Source organism: Corella eumyota, chromosome 4 (genome assembly GCF_963082875.1).
Source record: "Corella eumyota chromosome 4, kaCorEumy4.1, whole genome shotgun sequence".
Classification (NCBI taxonomy): Eukaryota; Metazoa; Chordata; class Ascidiacea; order Phlebobranchia; family Corellidae; genus Corella; species Corella eumyota.
The window spans coordinates 3,549,562-3,566,612 of record NC_137493.1 but is presented as its reverse complement, the minus strand read 5'-3'; the positions used below and the strand labels follow the sequence as shown (position 1 = coordinate 3,566,612).

At 31.5% G+C, this 17,051-nt stretch overlaps 3 protein-coding genes across 3 annotated transcripts; 2 read left to right on the top strand and 1 right to left on the bottom strand.

Moving 5' to 3' along the window:
- The first annotated feature begins 264 nt into the window (after positions 1–264).
- Positions 265–1,775, top strand: LOC145751471 (dynein light chain Tctex-type protein 2B-like). Its single transcript, XM_082567633.1, has 4 exons — positions 265–403; positions 498–631; positions 871–1,004; positions 1,448–1,775. The coding sequence occupies exons 1-4, from the start codon at positions 339–341 to the stop codon at positions 1,493–1,495; spliced, it is 381 nt and encodes a 126-aa protein (XP_082423759.1). The 5' UTR covers positions 265–338; the 3' UTR covers positions 1,496–1,775.
- Positions 1,679–17,051, bottom strand: LOC145751469 (uncharacterized). The gene is made up of 17 exons (XM_082567631.1): positions 16,466–17,051; positions 12,577–12,658; positions 9,462–9,553; positions 9,229–9,346; positions 7,209–9,024; positions 6,814–6,918; positions 5,481–6,657; positions 5,284–5,386; positions 5,100–5,198; positions 4,830–5,001; positions 4,679–4,752; positions 4,126–4,289; positions 3,774–3,919; positions 3,595–3,681; positions 3,338–3,473; positions 2,794–2,929; positions 1,679–2,585 (listed from the first exon to the last, which is right to left on the bottom strand). The coding sequence occupies exons 1-17, from the start codon at positions 16,984–16,986 to the stop codon at positions 1,944–1,946; spliced, it is 5,670 nt and encodes a 1,889-aa protein (XP_082423757.1). The 5' UTR covers positions 16,987–17,051; the 3' UTR covers positions 1,679–1,943.
- On the top strand, positions 10,365–12,145 carry LOC145751470 (tyrosine-protein phosphatase non-receptor type 2-like). Its single transcript, XM_082567632.1, has one exon. It carries the CDS (start codon positions 10,409–10,411, stop codon positions 11,801–11,803), a length of 1,395 nt encoding a protein of 464 aa, XP_082423758.1. The 5' UTR covers positions 10,365–10,408; the 3' UTR covers positions 11,804–12,145.

The following is a 17,051-nucleotide window of genomic DNA, read 5'->3' as shown; positions in this document are numbered from 1 at the left end:
ATGGTGCCCCTTATGGAAAAACAAATCAGATTTAACTTAATTTGACAACGCGTGAAAAAAATGTCAGATTAAAACAAATTTTTAAATATTTTTAAACTTAATGTTAGCTAAGCAGTATTTATTTGAATAGTTAGACTGAACAATGCATATTAAGTTAAGTTTATTATGCCATGGCATTTATATTAAACTAACCAAATCATTTTAAGTTAAGTTTCCCATGCCATGGCATTTATAATAACTTAAAACGGTTACACCTTTTGCAATATAAACAACGCAGTTTCCATTAGCCATAGCAACAAATTTAAAATATTTGAATTAAAATTCAAGTTATTTAAAAAATGACTGCAGTAGAGCAACAACAAGATGAGAATACTTATATGATTCGACCAAACTTTCAACAAAAGTATATTTTATAAAAATTATTGGTTTTTCCGTTGAATTATTACTTTTGCCTTTAACGTAGTTCAAAAATAGTCGTATTTTTTTTTTAATTACAGGTTTAAAAAAGCAACAGTAAAGGAATGCATACATCAAGTAGTTAATGAACACTTAAATGGCAAACAATACAATTCTGAAGAAGTAGCTACATGGACCCAAGAGATTTCAAATGGAATTAAGACAAAGTTAAAAGGTTAAATTCAAATTGTTTTTTTTTAGTAGTTTGTTATATTTGTACAAGTGTTTACTTTTTCTAATTGTTAAATATTACTTTTGGATACAAAAAATATTGTTTAAAATGTCTTTTTTTTAATATTTATAATTTTTTCTTGTAGTTACTGAAAATAAGCCTTTATGAACTAATACTTATTCTATCATTGTAAAAAGATATTAAAATTACATTTCTTATTTGAATAAATGCAATGTTGTTAGATATGGGTTTTGATCGCTACAAATTTGTTGTCCAATGTACGATTGGTGAACAGAGGGGAGAAGGAGTTAAAATGGGATGCAGATGCTTTTGGGATTCTGATACTGATAACTTTGCACAAGATGTTTTTATGAATGTAAGTTATTGTTTATTTAAGAAAATTATATTACTGTGTACATTGTGTTGTATGTAAGTTAGATGCATACTACGACATTCTACCGTGTTTTTGACTAATGTCAAGCTTTAAAACTATATCACCTTTGATACAAATTACATTTTATCTAGTTCTAATTTATATTTACTGGTTTGGACACTTGGCTTAACTACCCATGGTAAGGCAACATAAAGATTATTACCTCCTACTAAAAAAAAGTTAAAGTAGTTATTGATCATTCAGAATCAATAACATCCCAAACTGCTAAAGTTAACTCGAAACTGATTAGGTGTAACTAAAGAAACTCCATGTTAGAGCCAGAAATTTTGCCATCCTGAACTGGGAAAGTACATATATCCAAAATTCATGTGTTTTAAAAAATATATTTAGGTCTTTATAAAACTTTATTCTAATTATTTTTTTAGAACTCATTATTTTGTGTGACGGCTGCATTTGGAATTTTTTATTATTAAAATGATTTATTAGCGATTGTTTTTTTTGGTTTATTGTAAATTGTTTATATATTTTTATAAAATAAACCTAATTAACCCATGGGTTACTTGTCAAATCTCAGTTGGTAAGATAAAATATTTTAAACTGCAATTAAAGTAAATACTTTTTAAAATTACTGGCATGACTTTACATTGCTTTTTGTTAAACTTCACTTATTTTATTTGCTTTGCAACAATGTATATTTATTTTAGTGGAATGAAAATAATGCAACTCAAAGGAAAATAAAAATAAAAGAAAATACTTTGGGTCTTAGAAATAAATACATCATTTATACGTGCAAAAGTTAAAAAAGGTTCAAATAAAATATTGAATCATAAGTTTTTGGAAATATATAGATTTCCAAAAAAAAATGAAAAAAATCTGTAGCATCAAAAATGTTGAATTGGGATAAAATATTAGGTGTTGTTATCAAGAAAGTAAGGAGACATTTTTATTGACACAAAACTCTTCGTTGCATAGCTTGTCACATGAATTACTGAGCAACTGCATCACGCTGGCATCTGAATCATGATTTAAATGACTTTCGAGTAGAACTGCATTTTTAGCACAAACAGGAGAATTCACGAGCTTATTTTCCACGCTTTTATTCAAGGGTTCGGTATATGAAGGAAGGCTTAGACTAGGTAAAGGCTTAGGTGATGCACAATTTACATCATCTCTGTCTAGTATAGAGTCAGATTGCTGTATAGTACTAATTTGTGCCATAATCGGAGGTTCACAACTTTGTTCTTTGCACTCCAAATCAATTTCTTCCTTCTGTTCACACTTAACGTCTTTTATAAATCCAACCTGGTCCAAAGGCAACTCTGAGGGTATAGGAGCATCGTCAATAGAAGCCCCAGCAGGTTTATCAATTGTGTAAGAGCAGCAAGGCTCTTGTTTTTTTGTTATAACTAATGGAGGGTTTACTTCAGTGTTTTTTTGTGTTGTAGATATAATTTCCCCAGTTTGAAGAACTTTTATAATTGTTGACTCATACTTTGCCATCTTTTCACTTAGAATGACTTCAACTAAATCGTTTCTGTTGGAAACTAAATGGTTCTTGCATACCTGCAGCAATAAAAAACATAAAAATATTATTTTTTTATTAAATGTTGACTTAAAACAATAATTGTCTGTTTTACCAATTTTAAAACCTAAATGAATTTTAAACTTGAAAATAAGACATAATCAAAAAAAGAAAGTACTGTCCATTTAATATTACATCAATAACTTCTACTAGTATTCACTTATATTTTAAATAGAAACAAAAACTCACCCAGTTTCCAGATATTTGAGCTTTAAGGTCCTTGAATTTAATTGTTTTTACATCAACAGGATATCTCAATAAGAAATCACCTTTCGATAACTTATATTTGTTTAAAACATCAGGTAACAAGATGTAATTTGCACGACTAAAATAAAAACAAGACTTTGATATTAAAAATTTAATGCGACAAATATTTAAAAAACTTCATTCAATTTTAAATTACAAGATATAGTTTTTTTTTTTGTATATATCTTTATCCTTGATGTGGGAAAGTCGAATGCGCGACTTCAACATAGAGTAACGTAAGTTATTCCGACCCAGTCTCGAGTTGCCTGTGGCAATTATGGATATTATAGAGACTATAATTGCCCGGTAATTATGCTGCTGATTAAGTGCTGGCTCAGCGGGAGTTCATACCATTTATAGTGCCTTACTCAAGGGCGCTACAGCATGAGATCAGTGGGGATTGAACCCACGACCTCATGTGTGGTGTAGCAAGAGTTCCTACCACTACAACAGGCTGCCAGTGATATATAAACACACTAATCCTTACTTGATTGTTTTTGATGGTTGACATAGAAAGGTTTTAACAGGAGGTTTTTCAAACATTTCAAAAACAATTTCGGTTGAGCTTACTTCAGAATTTGGAGGATGATCAAGAGCGTTGTAGTTCAGCAAATCATTTTTTTCTATATTTACAAACAAATTTAACATTAATATAGAAAATTTAAATTCACCAAAAAAAATTTAGTAAAGTTTGGTAACCATTCAGAAATATGCAAGTACCATGAGGCTTTTAAATTTTCCTACCTAATATTGATGATGCTTGAAAGTTCCATTCTAATTCGGGGTCGCAAATCAGTTTCTTTTCCAACTTTTGAAGTTGCTTTAAATAACCTACAAGATATTGAGATTAATAAAGGTAATTCAGTTTAAAATACATCTTTAAAATATTTTTACTTTGTTGAATCTATTAAATATTTACTTACAATTTATAAATTTTTCCATTTTTTTGCATCTGAACATGTTATGAATGGATCTGCCAGAAAATTTACTTAAATGAGGATCAGCTCCACAAGATAACAATAACCTGGCCATTTCCAAGTGGTTATACTCAACAGCATCATGTAAAGGCCTTTAAAATAAGATGAATATACAATAAAGCACAAGAAATACAAAACTGTTATAATTTTATAGAAGTAAAAAAACACAAAAAGATGTCGATTTTTTTAAAATAAACTTTAGTAAAGTTTTTAAACTAATTTCACAACTTCTCATTAAATACCAACATAAGAATGGTTTTTGGGAACATTACTGGCATTTAAACAAAAGACAACTAACCTTGTGCCATCTGTTGAATTAATATTAACATCGGCTCCATATTGTAACAACAACCTTGCTGCTTCAACTCGATTGTTCACAGAAACTTCATGCAAGGGAGTGTACCCAGCATTGTCCTTGACATTTACATCACAGCCGTTTTCAAGGTAGTGTTGCATATTATCCTAATTCAGATTAAAAGTTATTTTATTTTTTCAAGTTTAACATATTTTTTGAAATAGTTTTTGTAAATATATATTTTATTAATATTATTTATGCATTTTTTTTTTTCCTAAACTTTTGGGTGCAATGAGAAACATTATGGCCACAACGCAAAGTTTTGTTACTTTAAGCAAGTCTTAAAGTTAGAAATATCATTGATGTTATCGCCTGATAATCAACTTGCCAAAAGGGGTTTGGCTTTGCAGGAGTTGCCTTACTCAAAGGTACTGCAACATGGGAGCAGTTAGGATCACACCCAGAAGCTTATTAAGTTAACTAGTAGATCATTAAGCCGTGGCGCAAGTGTATTGAAGTGTTAAGAGCATAATAATAACAAAAATATAAAACTTACAATATATCCTAATCTTGCTGATTTATGAAGCATAGTTTCACCAATGGCAGAATTGCAAGTGATTTTTTTCATATCTAAAATAAAAAAAAAGTTTTAGTATTTTGTTTAGTTTAAAAAGTTTATTCAGGATTATTTTTTTGCAATTTTTTACTCGATGGCAGAGGAGTTTGGAACAAGAGCTTCCGTTCTTTAGCAAAACCAAGTGGCGTTGAAGATCGAGAAGGGTGATGAAGTTTTGGAGTACTTCTCCCGGAGTAAAAAATACCCTTTTCATCTTTTTCGAGTCGTTTGATTGGAGTTTCACACAAGGATTCTGATGACATCTAAAAAATCGGTTAATTTAAGAATAAGGCTATTAATATTATTTACATTTGTGTATATAAGTGGTTACAAGTGCAAAATCTATCACAAAAATACGAACCCCAGGTAAAGATTGGTTTAAATTTAGATGTTGTGACTTATCCTCCCTTAACAATGAAGCTTTCACCTTTGAAATTAACAAAGAATCACCAGCAGTAAACTGAATAATAAAACCAATAAAATTTTAAAACTTAGTTTTAGTCATCTTGAAAATTACAACTTCAAATTATTTTTAAATTTCTTACATTTAATTTAAGATTTTTTTTCTTCTCCTTATGAAGCAACAAATCAGATTTCTTTTTAGTTTTGTTTTGGGAGCCAGGTGGTCTTCCCTTTCTACCAGATGTGCTAAAAAAATGTTTCAAAAAAATCAGTTTTAAAATGATTGCTTTACATAATTTAAAGAATACCAAAGCTAAAAAAATATCATTACAAATATTACCTTGGTTGCGATTTTTCTTTTGAAGGTCTGTGCTCTGATGCAACTTTTAAAGGGGACGTCTTTTTATTTAATTTTTTCTCAATGTTTGCTTCTTTAGATTTTTTACGATGTTTTTTGTGATGAATTTTCTCCTTTAAGCTACACCCAGAAACTGGAAACAAAGTTTTTTGTTGTCTGCTTTCACTGACAGGTAAACTAGAAGATGATGCATTGTCCAGGATTTTATTAGAACTGGAGTTGTCGATTTCAGTAATACTGCTCGTGTTGAAATTTTTACTGGTTTCAAGAAGTGCTTTTTCTTCAGCTTCAGTTAGTTCATTTGCAAACAACTGATTGCTTGAAGTATTATGGTCTTTAACAAAAAGATTATTATCCTGTTCAGCTTCATTTTGAACAACCAAGGAAGTGCCAGTGTATAGTTCTATTAAAGATTTGTTGGAGCTTAAGTTAGCAGATTGATTCTGTTCACCATTGATTAAAGGTGTTTCTGCTTCTCTTGGTAAGGGTGTATACTGAATGTTCATATTAGAAACAGGCTTGGGACTATGTAATGTTTCACCAGTTTTTAAATCATGTTTTCCCTCCCCTTTTAACTTCTTCTTCAATGTACCATGTTTGCTGAAGTGTTTCTTGTCTTTAATATTTTTGTGGTCAAGGATTGGAGGTCTCCCTTTACCTTTTACAATTTTCGCATTTTTGTTCGACTTGTTTTTTTTCTTTTTCTTCAGAGAGAAATCGTATTGGTTAACCTTTTTCCTTCTTCTAGTCTTCTTTTTAACTACTGAATATTTTTCTATGTTATTGTTTTTCGAAATATTTGAATCGACCTCGTTTTTCTCAGTTTCATAACTACAGCTAGACATACTTAAATCACTCGTTCTTTCTTTTGAACTTTTGTCAGAATGAGATATTTTCCGCTTCTCCGATAGATATTTCTTTTTATTTGATTTTTTCTTTGTAGGTTTTTCGTCAGCACTGCTGTCGTGCGACTTTTCCGACACAAATGCTTGTCGTGGGGAATGTCGACTTGGTCGACTATGCATTGTTCTTGTTTTAAATTTGCGATTAACAACCGTGTTTGTGACGGGACAAAGAAAGTCCTCATCACTGGAGTTATCATTTTCCGGTTCAGTGCTCGAAAACTCCTCATAATCCCAATGGTATAAATATTCATCTTCTGCAAAAAAATCTTTGGTTTAAAATTAATTTTAAAACAGATACTAAAATAAAAGTCAAAAATAAAGAAAACTTAAACAAATAAAAATAGTTTTCAGGTAGACTTCTACAAAAAGGAATAAAAAAATTGACTAAGGGGTACTGAAATATCGGTTACCAGTTTCTGATTTTTTTGGTCTTTTTTCTCGTCTGTTGCCTGCATCACTATCAGCTGATTTCTTTTTTGATCTAACTTGGTCAGAATCAAATGAATTTCTTTTCTCTGTAAAAAACAAGGCAAATCAGTTAACAAACAAAGTTATATTTACTATATTGCTACTGAGTTTATTTTAGAATAAAAAAAAAAAAATGTCATAAAAAGTTTTAAATTAAGATTATATCTGTACACAAAACTTTTAAAATAATACAGTAACACTGTTAATTTTTAAACCTTTAAGCAAAAGATAATAAACCGTAACAAGGTAGTTGTTTAGAAAGACCTTTTAACAATTGTTTTACATATTAAAGTAAAGAATATACACAACTCAATTTGATTAAAGTAAATTCTCTCACCTTGAATCATTTTTCGTTTTCTACTTTTATTTTCTTTTGTCGATTCTTGGATATCGCTAATGTTTGGTGTGTTTTCAGGCAAAATGAGATTGTTCTGACAAGGAGAATCTTTAGGTAGATTTATAGATTTATTTATTTTCTGGTCATCAACAGTTTCTTTGGTAAATTGAGAAAAATTGGCCATCTCAGAGTGATTTTCGATTACTGTACCTAAGTTTAATTTATATTCTTGTGTTGTATCAGTATTAGGATAGATTTTTTCAGAGGGGATTACTTTGTTTTTGTTTTCTATAGTATTTTCATTGGAAAAAGTATTAGCTGTAGGTGAGGGATTTCTTTGTATTACAGAACAAGTATTTTTAGGTTCATTATAAAATTCGGTATCAGTTCGAGTGACCGCAGCCCCCTGCTGCTCAACAGTTGGGCAATTTACAGGTAGAAGGTTGTCTAAGTTTTTAGAAAAATTAGAGTTTGAATCTTGGACAGGTGAATATGTTCTCATGTCAGTATCGCGACTAAATCGTCTTTGACGATTTTTGTCATCACTGTAAGGTTTTGTGTTTTGTTGTTCTACTTCATTTGGGTGATGATGATGATTTTGCTGCATGTTGTTGTTTGCCTTCGATATGTTTGTAGTGTTGTTAGAAAAATTGGATTGTGAATGTGTTCTTTCGGGTAAGTAGGGTTTCGCCTTTTCTTTTTGATGGCCGATGTAATGATTTGATTGTAACGGCTTGTTTTGGGCCTTTATATGTTTTTCATATTGCCCTTGCTCTGAATATTGTCCATGGACTCTGCCACTATGGTTAGAACCATCCCTATTAACTGGTTTGTAAGGATTGGTAGATGCAAGTTTTTGTTGAACCTCTGGTTTGTTTTTAGGCATATAACCAAGACTAGGCATATAACCAAGACTAGAAAGGTGTTCATGCTGCTGTCGTTGTTTTTCATATGCCAAATCATGACCTGCTATATTAAGTCCAAAACTGGGTAAATACGAAGAATAAAGCATACCCTTAAGTGTGGGGTCAGGGTTTGTGTACATTGGGTAATACATGGGTGCTGTTGCTGGATAGTTAATAGTATTTTCTGGGGTCCGATAAAAATCTTTGGAAAATGGAGATTTCATTCTGGAGACATCAATTTGCATTCCTGTAGAATCTTTTTTAGCTGATGACGAAGTGTGTGCTGATTTGTGATTCGCTCTTTTGGTTAAATCATCAATTAAAAATGAAGATTTAGGTTCAGAAACTGGATTTCGTTTTAATGGGCTTTCTTGTAACGAATTTGAATGTTTTTCGAAACCTGGCATGTAAGGAAAATAATGTCCATTTGCATTTGAAGTAACACCGGTCGAATTTGAATATGGATTCTCAGGATTTTTTGTCATTTTTTGATTTGAGTTAAAATTGGCAGATTTCGATTGATGCATTTTTTTCTTGTTTGGATCCAAGACAGTGTTTAATGCTGAATGGCTATTGCTCGGTCTTGGCATATGCTCAAAGGGACTCGGAAAATGATCATAAGGATATGAAGTGTCTTGGTACGATTTGGTTTGCACTTGTGTTGAATCTCTTGACATTTTTAAATGAGCAAGATTGTAGGGAGAGGATCGATGACTGTTTCTACCATCTAATAATGCATTGTTATGTCTTGGATCTATTAATTTTAAAGCATCCGGGTAAACCTGCGGCGATCCAAAGTGAGCAAGAGGATTGATTTGGGCTGGATACATCATCGAAGAAAGTGAAGCTGAGGAAATTCTTGCTTCACTTGTAATATCAGAATGCTCTCCAGTGTAAAGTTTCCAAGGATGCTGTAATGAACATTGATTTAAAAACTTAAAAGTAACTGTAATACAGTCAACTTTAATATTTTATTTTAAAAAATAATACTTGTCATAATTTTTTTAAATTATGCAGGTAAACTATTTATTATATAAAAAAAATTAATTTCTAAGGTTTATTTTGTTACTGATATTTTTACAATTATTTAACCTATTAAAAGGTGATTTACGTACTTGCATTCCTCTGGAATTGTTTTTTCTAGCCTTGTTTAAATCGATCTTACACATGATGTTTGATATGGATATTTTGTGAAGATTAGCAAGTGTTTCTGGAAGTTTGCCTTGACGATCGCTTAAAATTAAAAATCAATTAACAGGTGACATTTTGTATATTTGTAAATATGAGTATATACAATTTTTTTTAATAGGCGAACGACAAAGTGTCAAAAATATTGCGCGCAGCTTACCGTATAGAAGGATCCGCACCATTTTGAAGTAATTTTTCTATACTTTCGACATCACCAATGTTGGCAGCTACATGAAGTGCGGTGTATCCAAGCTTTAAATAAAAAATAACAGTTTAAAAACTTTAAATAGTTACGTAAAAATAACAATATTATTTAATAAAATTTTAGAACGAAAAAAATATCTATTTAAAGAAAATACGCCAACATTTTGTAAGGAAACGAGTGAAAGATTGATTTTAAACGCCAAGTTAGGGGTAAAACTTACTAATACAAATTTAAATAGAAAAAACGGTAAAAAAATTTGAGCCAAAAAGTTACACAGCCGGGTGGTGGCCACGCGCAACTTACGTAACTTAAAATCGGAGGGCGTGTGTTAAGCAGGGCAAAGAAAACGAGAGAGTCGCAAGAAAAACGCTAGATTATTAGTCTGCGCACAAAAGAGTGCAGTCGTAATAGGTGACGTATTTCGCTTTTTTTGTTCCCAGAAGTAAAAAGTAAGTTAATCACTTGCCGTGCCGAGTTTTTGAATTGTTAGCCGTGGTTGGTTTGTTAGTTCTGTAATGGTTTTTAAATTTGCCAGTCTCTAAATCGCCTTCAGGCGCATTTATTTAGCTTTAGTCATCAGTTAACTGATAAGAGTTTTTAAAACAGCAGCTTATTTTTGTGACTGTGTAAAATTAATTAAACCTTACTTTCCAATTCAACTAATTTAACCACAAGTCTGCTAGAAAGGGAAGTCAGGATTTTATGCCATTTTATGTAACTTTAAAGCCTGGCGATTGTATTGTATTGAATATAAAGAAGGAAGTTGCATAACAAAAGCTTTTTTTAAGTCAATACAAAATTGAAAATAGGGTACACAGGAACCTATATTACAAAACGCAAACAACTTACTGACTTGAACCTAAATTTATGTTTTGTCAAGGTATGTTGATAAATAAATTTAAATGCCCTCCATCATGCAAAATAGTAGTATAAGAGACTTGGTTGAGTCAATTGATCATCACCCAGGCTGGGATAGATTATTTCGTGAAATCCGGGAAATTTCAGCCGAATATGATTTACCATGCAAAGCATCGAAAAAAGTGGACAACCGAAGCAGAAACCGCTATCGTGATGTAAGCCCTTATGACCATAGCAGAGTGCAATTAGTAGAAGGCCAAAATGATTACATCAACAGTAATCTTGTTGAAATCAAGTCATCAGAGAGAAGATACATTCTCTGCCAAGGTCCACTGCCAGGGACATCGGGTCATCTGTGGCAAATGGTATGGGAGCAAAACTCAAAAGCCGTTATCATGTTAAACAAAGTCATCGAAAAAGGAACCCGAAAATGTCATCAATATTGGCCACTGGATCGAAATAACCCAATGAACTTTGAAGAAGAAGGATTTGTAGTTGCACTGAAGCACGAAACTACAAATCCAAATTTTATTATCCGAGAATTGGAGTTGTCAAAAACAAAAGGCAAAACAGAAACACCACGGATTATTTTGCAATTTCATTACATTGCATGGCCGGATTTTGGTGTGCCAGAATCTCCAACTGCTTTTTTAGAATTTTTGTCTTGTGTCCGAGCCAAGGGGGTATTAGAGAATGATGTAGGACCCTCTGTTATCCACTGTAGTGCTGGTATCGGCCGTTCCGGCACGTTTGCATTAGTTGACACTTGTTTTGTGTGTCTTGAAAAAAACATTCCGTTCGACATACGAGAAACACTTCTCGAAATGAGAAAATATCGCATGGGATTAATCCAAACTGCACAACAACTTCGCTTTAGCTACCTTGCCATTGCACAATGTGAAACTTTACTTAAGAGAATCAATGAACGAAAAATAGAAGTTGCTGTTTGCGATTCTGACTCTGAATCCGAATCTGAAGAAGAAGAGGAGGATCCACCTCCACCAGGACCTGGATCAAATGGGGATTCAAATCATATTTCGCAATTAAAACAAGAAGAGCCAGAGCATGAAGGTGATAAAGGAAGCGAAAGGAAAAGACACACAGAAGATCAATCAGATGATCTGAAAAATGAAAAAAGAGAAAAACAAGAAGAACCCATTGAAGTTATTGACGCAGAGCAATCTGTAAACGAATCTGTCGAAGAAAATGAGGTTACAGTGCCAACAGGGGATAATAACAACAAGGCAAAAAACGAAGACACAGTACGACAAAGAAGAATAGAAAAAAAAGAAGCATTAAGTAAAAAAGTGGCCACAATTAAGAACAATATGAAAATCAATGATGATAAAAAAAAGCATCCATGGAAAAAGTATGTTTTAGGGGGACTTATAGCATCTGTTGTAATAGGAATTGCCGTGCGTTATTATTGGTATTCTTGATTTTCAGTGTTTGATTTTTATATAAAACTGCATCATATTTAGATTTATTACAGTTTAATGTTTAAATCAACACCATAAATCAATCGTACTTGATTTATAATTAAAATAAATATTTATCAACCTGAGTAAAGAAATCTTAAATGTGCCTTAAAAAAAATTAATTTATAAATTGAAAATAACAAAGTAGCCTAATTAATTGAGGTACACTGCCACACATTAATATATTTTTGTATGTTATAAAATGAAAATTGTCGTAGATTTTTTTTTAAATTTGTCAAAATGTAGGACTAAAAAGTTTATATATACTGAAATAAAAGTATTATTACCACAATTTATTGATTTTCACATCGTTTACACTTTTAAACAAGATCATTTTAAGGTATTTTTGATGACTTTAATGTAAAAATTCGTCAAACAAAGATTATTATTTTAAATGTTTTAGTAACAGACTTCTTTGCTAGTTTATATATTTTTGGATAAGTTATATATGAGCAAATACAACTCTGAAACAACCAACTTATTTACATTAAGGAGATTAATTTTGTCTTAAGCATTTGTGGTTAGTCATCACTCACTATCAGTGGTCGACCACACCAAAGCATATCAGCAGGAAACCATTGGATAGTCATTTAAAAAGTAACTAGCTTTTTAAAATAAAATGCTGACTGCAACACTATACTACATCAGCCAACTTTTAGTACCCAATTACATGAAACTGACATAGATGTTCAATTTAGTGAAATTTAAGGCCTACTGAATGTAAATGGACTCACCAATGTTGAATTAACGTTTACTCCTTTAGATAAACAGAGGTCCAATTCAATTTGATTTTTCTTTTTCACTGCATCAATTAACCTACAAAATAAATTAAAATATTGTTTTTAATGAATTTTTAAAGTTATTAAAAATAAGATAGACAATTGATTACTTGAATGGATAAAAATACTTTAAAATATCAAAAGTATAATAGCTTAAATAAAATATAATTGTTGACTTTAAAAAATTAAATTTTCAAGGTTTTAGTTTAAGATACTAAGAAACACAAGGTTGGTGGTGTCTTGTTACAGGGAATAACGCGATATCATCGCCATATAATATTACCTCTCAATGAACAAAACACCGCACCAAATTCTTAGAACTCACAAAAAACTGACAGACGCGATTTTATATTTATGAAATAGGTTTATGGCAGCTTATACCTACCATCGGTTGTTGCTTAAAATAAAATACGAAATAAAAAATGAATTTTATATTGTTCACATGCAGAAAGATAACACTAAACCAGGGTTTTATCAACTTGGGCTGTCATAGACCATAGCATTCCTTCGTTAAGGGGTTACATCACTTTGGTTTTTATTTCGTAAGGCCTTCTCTAATGTAAATATAATATGTTCGTTTATTTAGGGAAATGTTAAAGTCAGTATTTGGTATTAGCAAATAAACATGGGACTTATCGCAACGTTTTACTGTAAATTATTTAAAAATAAAAACAGTTTAAAGTATGAGAACTTTTTCCTATTTTTAACCATTGTAAAATAGACGACGGATATTTATGAATAGGGCCAAAAAGTTTCACAAATTATCAAGCATTTTTTTTTCTTCCGTTTGAGTCATTGTCCTTTCTAATGATTCAACAAGTCACCAACGCGCGTGTGTTTTAAACCACAAAATTGCGACATTTCAAGAAAGTCATTTAAGGAAAGTGCGTAACGCTAAACTAAATAATGCATTTTTGTACTAGTGTCATAAACAGAAAAGCAAACGTATTTTCAACTAAATTTTGAGACAAAATTTACTTTCAATCCTACGTATACAAATACCCGCCTACTTATTACCGCTTTGAGAAAAGAGAATTTATCAAATGCTGATCTTTACACGACAAATATTAACACGTACTTGAATTAAAATATTAATAAACGTCCGCCAAGGGTCGCTAATGTTATATTTACCTATTTTCTAGAAGGGGATTAGTTTGATCAAGAATTAAGCTACCTAATAAATTGATAGCTATTTCAGTAATACAGAAATGAACAATTTATTATCACAATCTGCGTTTTGATTAAAAAAATTGATATCATTGTAACGTTTGTTAACTCAAACAACAAAGGCCAAGCAACATGCTTCAAGGTTCAAATTGGTTTAAATCAAGTTTAAAAGTTTTAGCTAAACCCCTTAAATATTTACAAAATCGTATTGTAGGAATTGTAGGTGTGGCCCCAATGTGGTTATTTAAAATCATAACTTCGAAAAAAAAAAATTTTTACATATTAGTTTTTATTTTAAAAAGTGCGTTTCAAAATCAATCCCTGCATGTGTTTGGGCGTTTGACTTCAACATAACAATAGTGACAGTAAAAAGTCGTTTGATAGAGCTGTACAGCACGGAAGAGTACTCGTTTGAAACGCGCGAGTCTCGCTTGTCCTATCTCGCAAGTCGCAAGGCTCTCTTCTTGGCAAAGGGAGAAATCTCTTTCATGGTTTAAGGTTCTCTCGACAAAAAATGTAAGCGCGTGAAAGCAATTTTAATAGAACCCAACAAAAAAAATGTCTCGTTCAAATGTTCGACTCGTAAACACAAATAAAAAGAAAGCGAAAGCCTACTGTTTTTTTTTTCAAGTTCAGCGAGTTAAAATTCAGAACTACAGTATTCCGAAAAATTTGAAAAAAATATAAGTGTTTTTTATAGTATTTTTATTCTAATCTAACCCTCACTAAAGCCCTTATCAATAAACACACTTCTTTAAAACACCGACGCAAATTTAAACGGGTCGCAAATTTTTACGGTCTCTCATGAGTATATATACCGACTCGCAAAGCGCAGCGAAGCCTGAGGACGGATGTTACGTCATTAACCAACAATGCGCGTCAAATATTGGGCCTGTATACATACGCGATCACTTCAAGAACTTTAAACTAAAATTTAACAAATTTTATTTTGAATTTGTTAAAATTGTTAAGATAACATAATCTGAGTTTAAATATATTTTAAATCGGAACATTTGTACAAGGCTTATTTAAAAAGAGTTTAAAATTCTGATATTATATAAAACTCGTATCCATTTTAAATAATCCATTCAAAAGTAAATAAATATTAACAGCCAACGCAAACTTTTGAAAACTAAAGAAAAAGAAACAAATTTTTTAAGTGATTCATAAAAGACATTTCCAATTTTTTTAAATTGATAAAATTTTCTCAAAACCCCGTAACTTACACGACAAGTTAAATTTTAACGTTTCCTCAGCACTATTAATTAAATAAATAAATCGTATTAAATTGGGCGATATCAAAAACTAGCAGTTAGTTACCCTAATGAAGGGGGCATATTTACAACAAACCCTCAAAAGCAAAACTAAGGAATTTAATGTTTTTTTGTTACTACAACGTTAAAATTTTTTCATAAAAAAAAAACATTTTAAGCAGGGAACATAATACAACCTTAACAAAAATCTTATTTGAAAAGTGTTTAAAATTTGAACTTTAATCTATTATTAGTGTGCGATGTGTATTTATCAAACGGTCGTAATACTTCATTTTCACAACACCTTAATTTTTCAGCAATTATTTTTATTGTTTGAACAACGCGTCGTCCTAACATTATATCGGCTTGGGTTGCGTGACGTAATCCAGCGAAAACCACAGCGAGAGTGTATACGAAAAAATTCGGTGCTTTCAGCAGTACAGTACTAGCACTTTATAATATTACACTACGAACGAAGTTGTAAAGCTAAACAAATTAAGTTACAACAAAAAAATCACGACTTTGCGAAAGAAAAACAAAAATAGTCGATTAGTAAAATACTGAACGGTTAGAAGACATTCTAACGTGGGCACAAGAAATGTAAATCCCCAATAAAAACTTACATTTAAAATCTCTAATAAAAACTTACATTTAAAATCCCTAAGAAAAACCTACATAACTAATCAATTGTAATTAATGGCGATGCGTTGCTTAACCTTTGTATTTGGATTTCAATTTAAGTTATGGTAAAAATATACTAAATTTTAAATTTAAATTGTGACTAGAACTATTAAATGTTTTTATATAGCAGTTACCAATGCTTTTTCAGTGCAAATGCATCTGAAAAAAAAACTATTTAAAAAAGGTGGGAAATTTCCCAGGCTAATATATTTATTAGGTCAAAAGTATGAACGATTTTTTTACTATAAATTTTTTAAAAAAATTAAGGTTTCAAATATAAATTAATTTCCTGGCGTGGCATATTTTAAGCTTTTACATCTCGGCTTTAAGATAAACTTCCTTTGGCGAATCTCCGGTTGAAAATTAAGCCAAACTATTTTTATCTTATGCTTGGAAAGAAATACTTTATATATATACAAGTAAATAAATGTTCAAAGATAAGATAAGGCGAAATCGGACAACCCCAAATTTGACGACTTAGGTTTTATATTTTATGCTGTAACTATTACCCAGAGTTCATATTCGCAAGTGGGTAACGGTTAGTATTAAAATATTAATTAAATAAAAGGAGTTTATAGTCAATCAAAATATAAAAAAGAATCACTTATAAAGTTAACAAAAAAATGGACATAGATATTACTATAACAAATATTAAACGCCTTTAGACGCGTTGCCCAACTTTTGAGTGCGATGTCTTAAATAGGAGATAAATTAAGGTACACATAAATAAATGTTTAACTTACGCCAAGATGTCGTTTTCAGTTGATTTACTTCCGTTCCCTTCCACGCCCTCTGAATGCGACTTCGAAGTCATGCGCGATGAAACTGATGAAGTGATGTAAGGATTCGACCACACTGTCGCGGTATTTTTTCGACCGGAAACGTCGTCAGTTTTTGTGTGTGGTTTTGCTATGAAAGGATCGTGGTGACTGCGCTTGCTTGTCGAAGCAGGGCGTGAATATGCGTCTGTATTTTCAGCAGAGTGATAGCCTTCTACATTACCAGTCGAGTTTGGTTTGACTGGGTTGTAGCGTGGATCACGGTAACCCAGTTGATTTTCCACGGGAAAAGCGCCGAGATTTTCCCGGTAACTTTCCTGGGGCTTCCAACCGTCTCTGCTAGACATTGAATGTACAGCATGTGAGTTAACGAGTCCGTTGGGGTCAATGTTACCGATTGAATGTTGGAGATAAGGCGGGATAGTTTTTGAGCGAATGTCTTGGTGCTCCAGAAAGCTGTTGGAGCGAAATGGATGATCGGCCATAATTTCTACGTCATCAATCAGTCACAAAGCACACTTAACATGATTGATTACATATGCTAGCTATA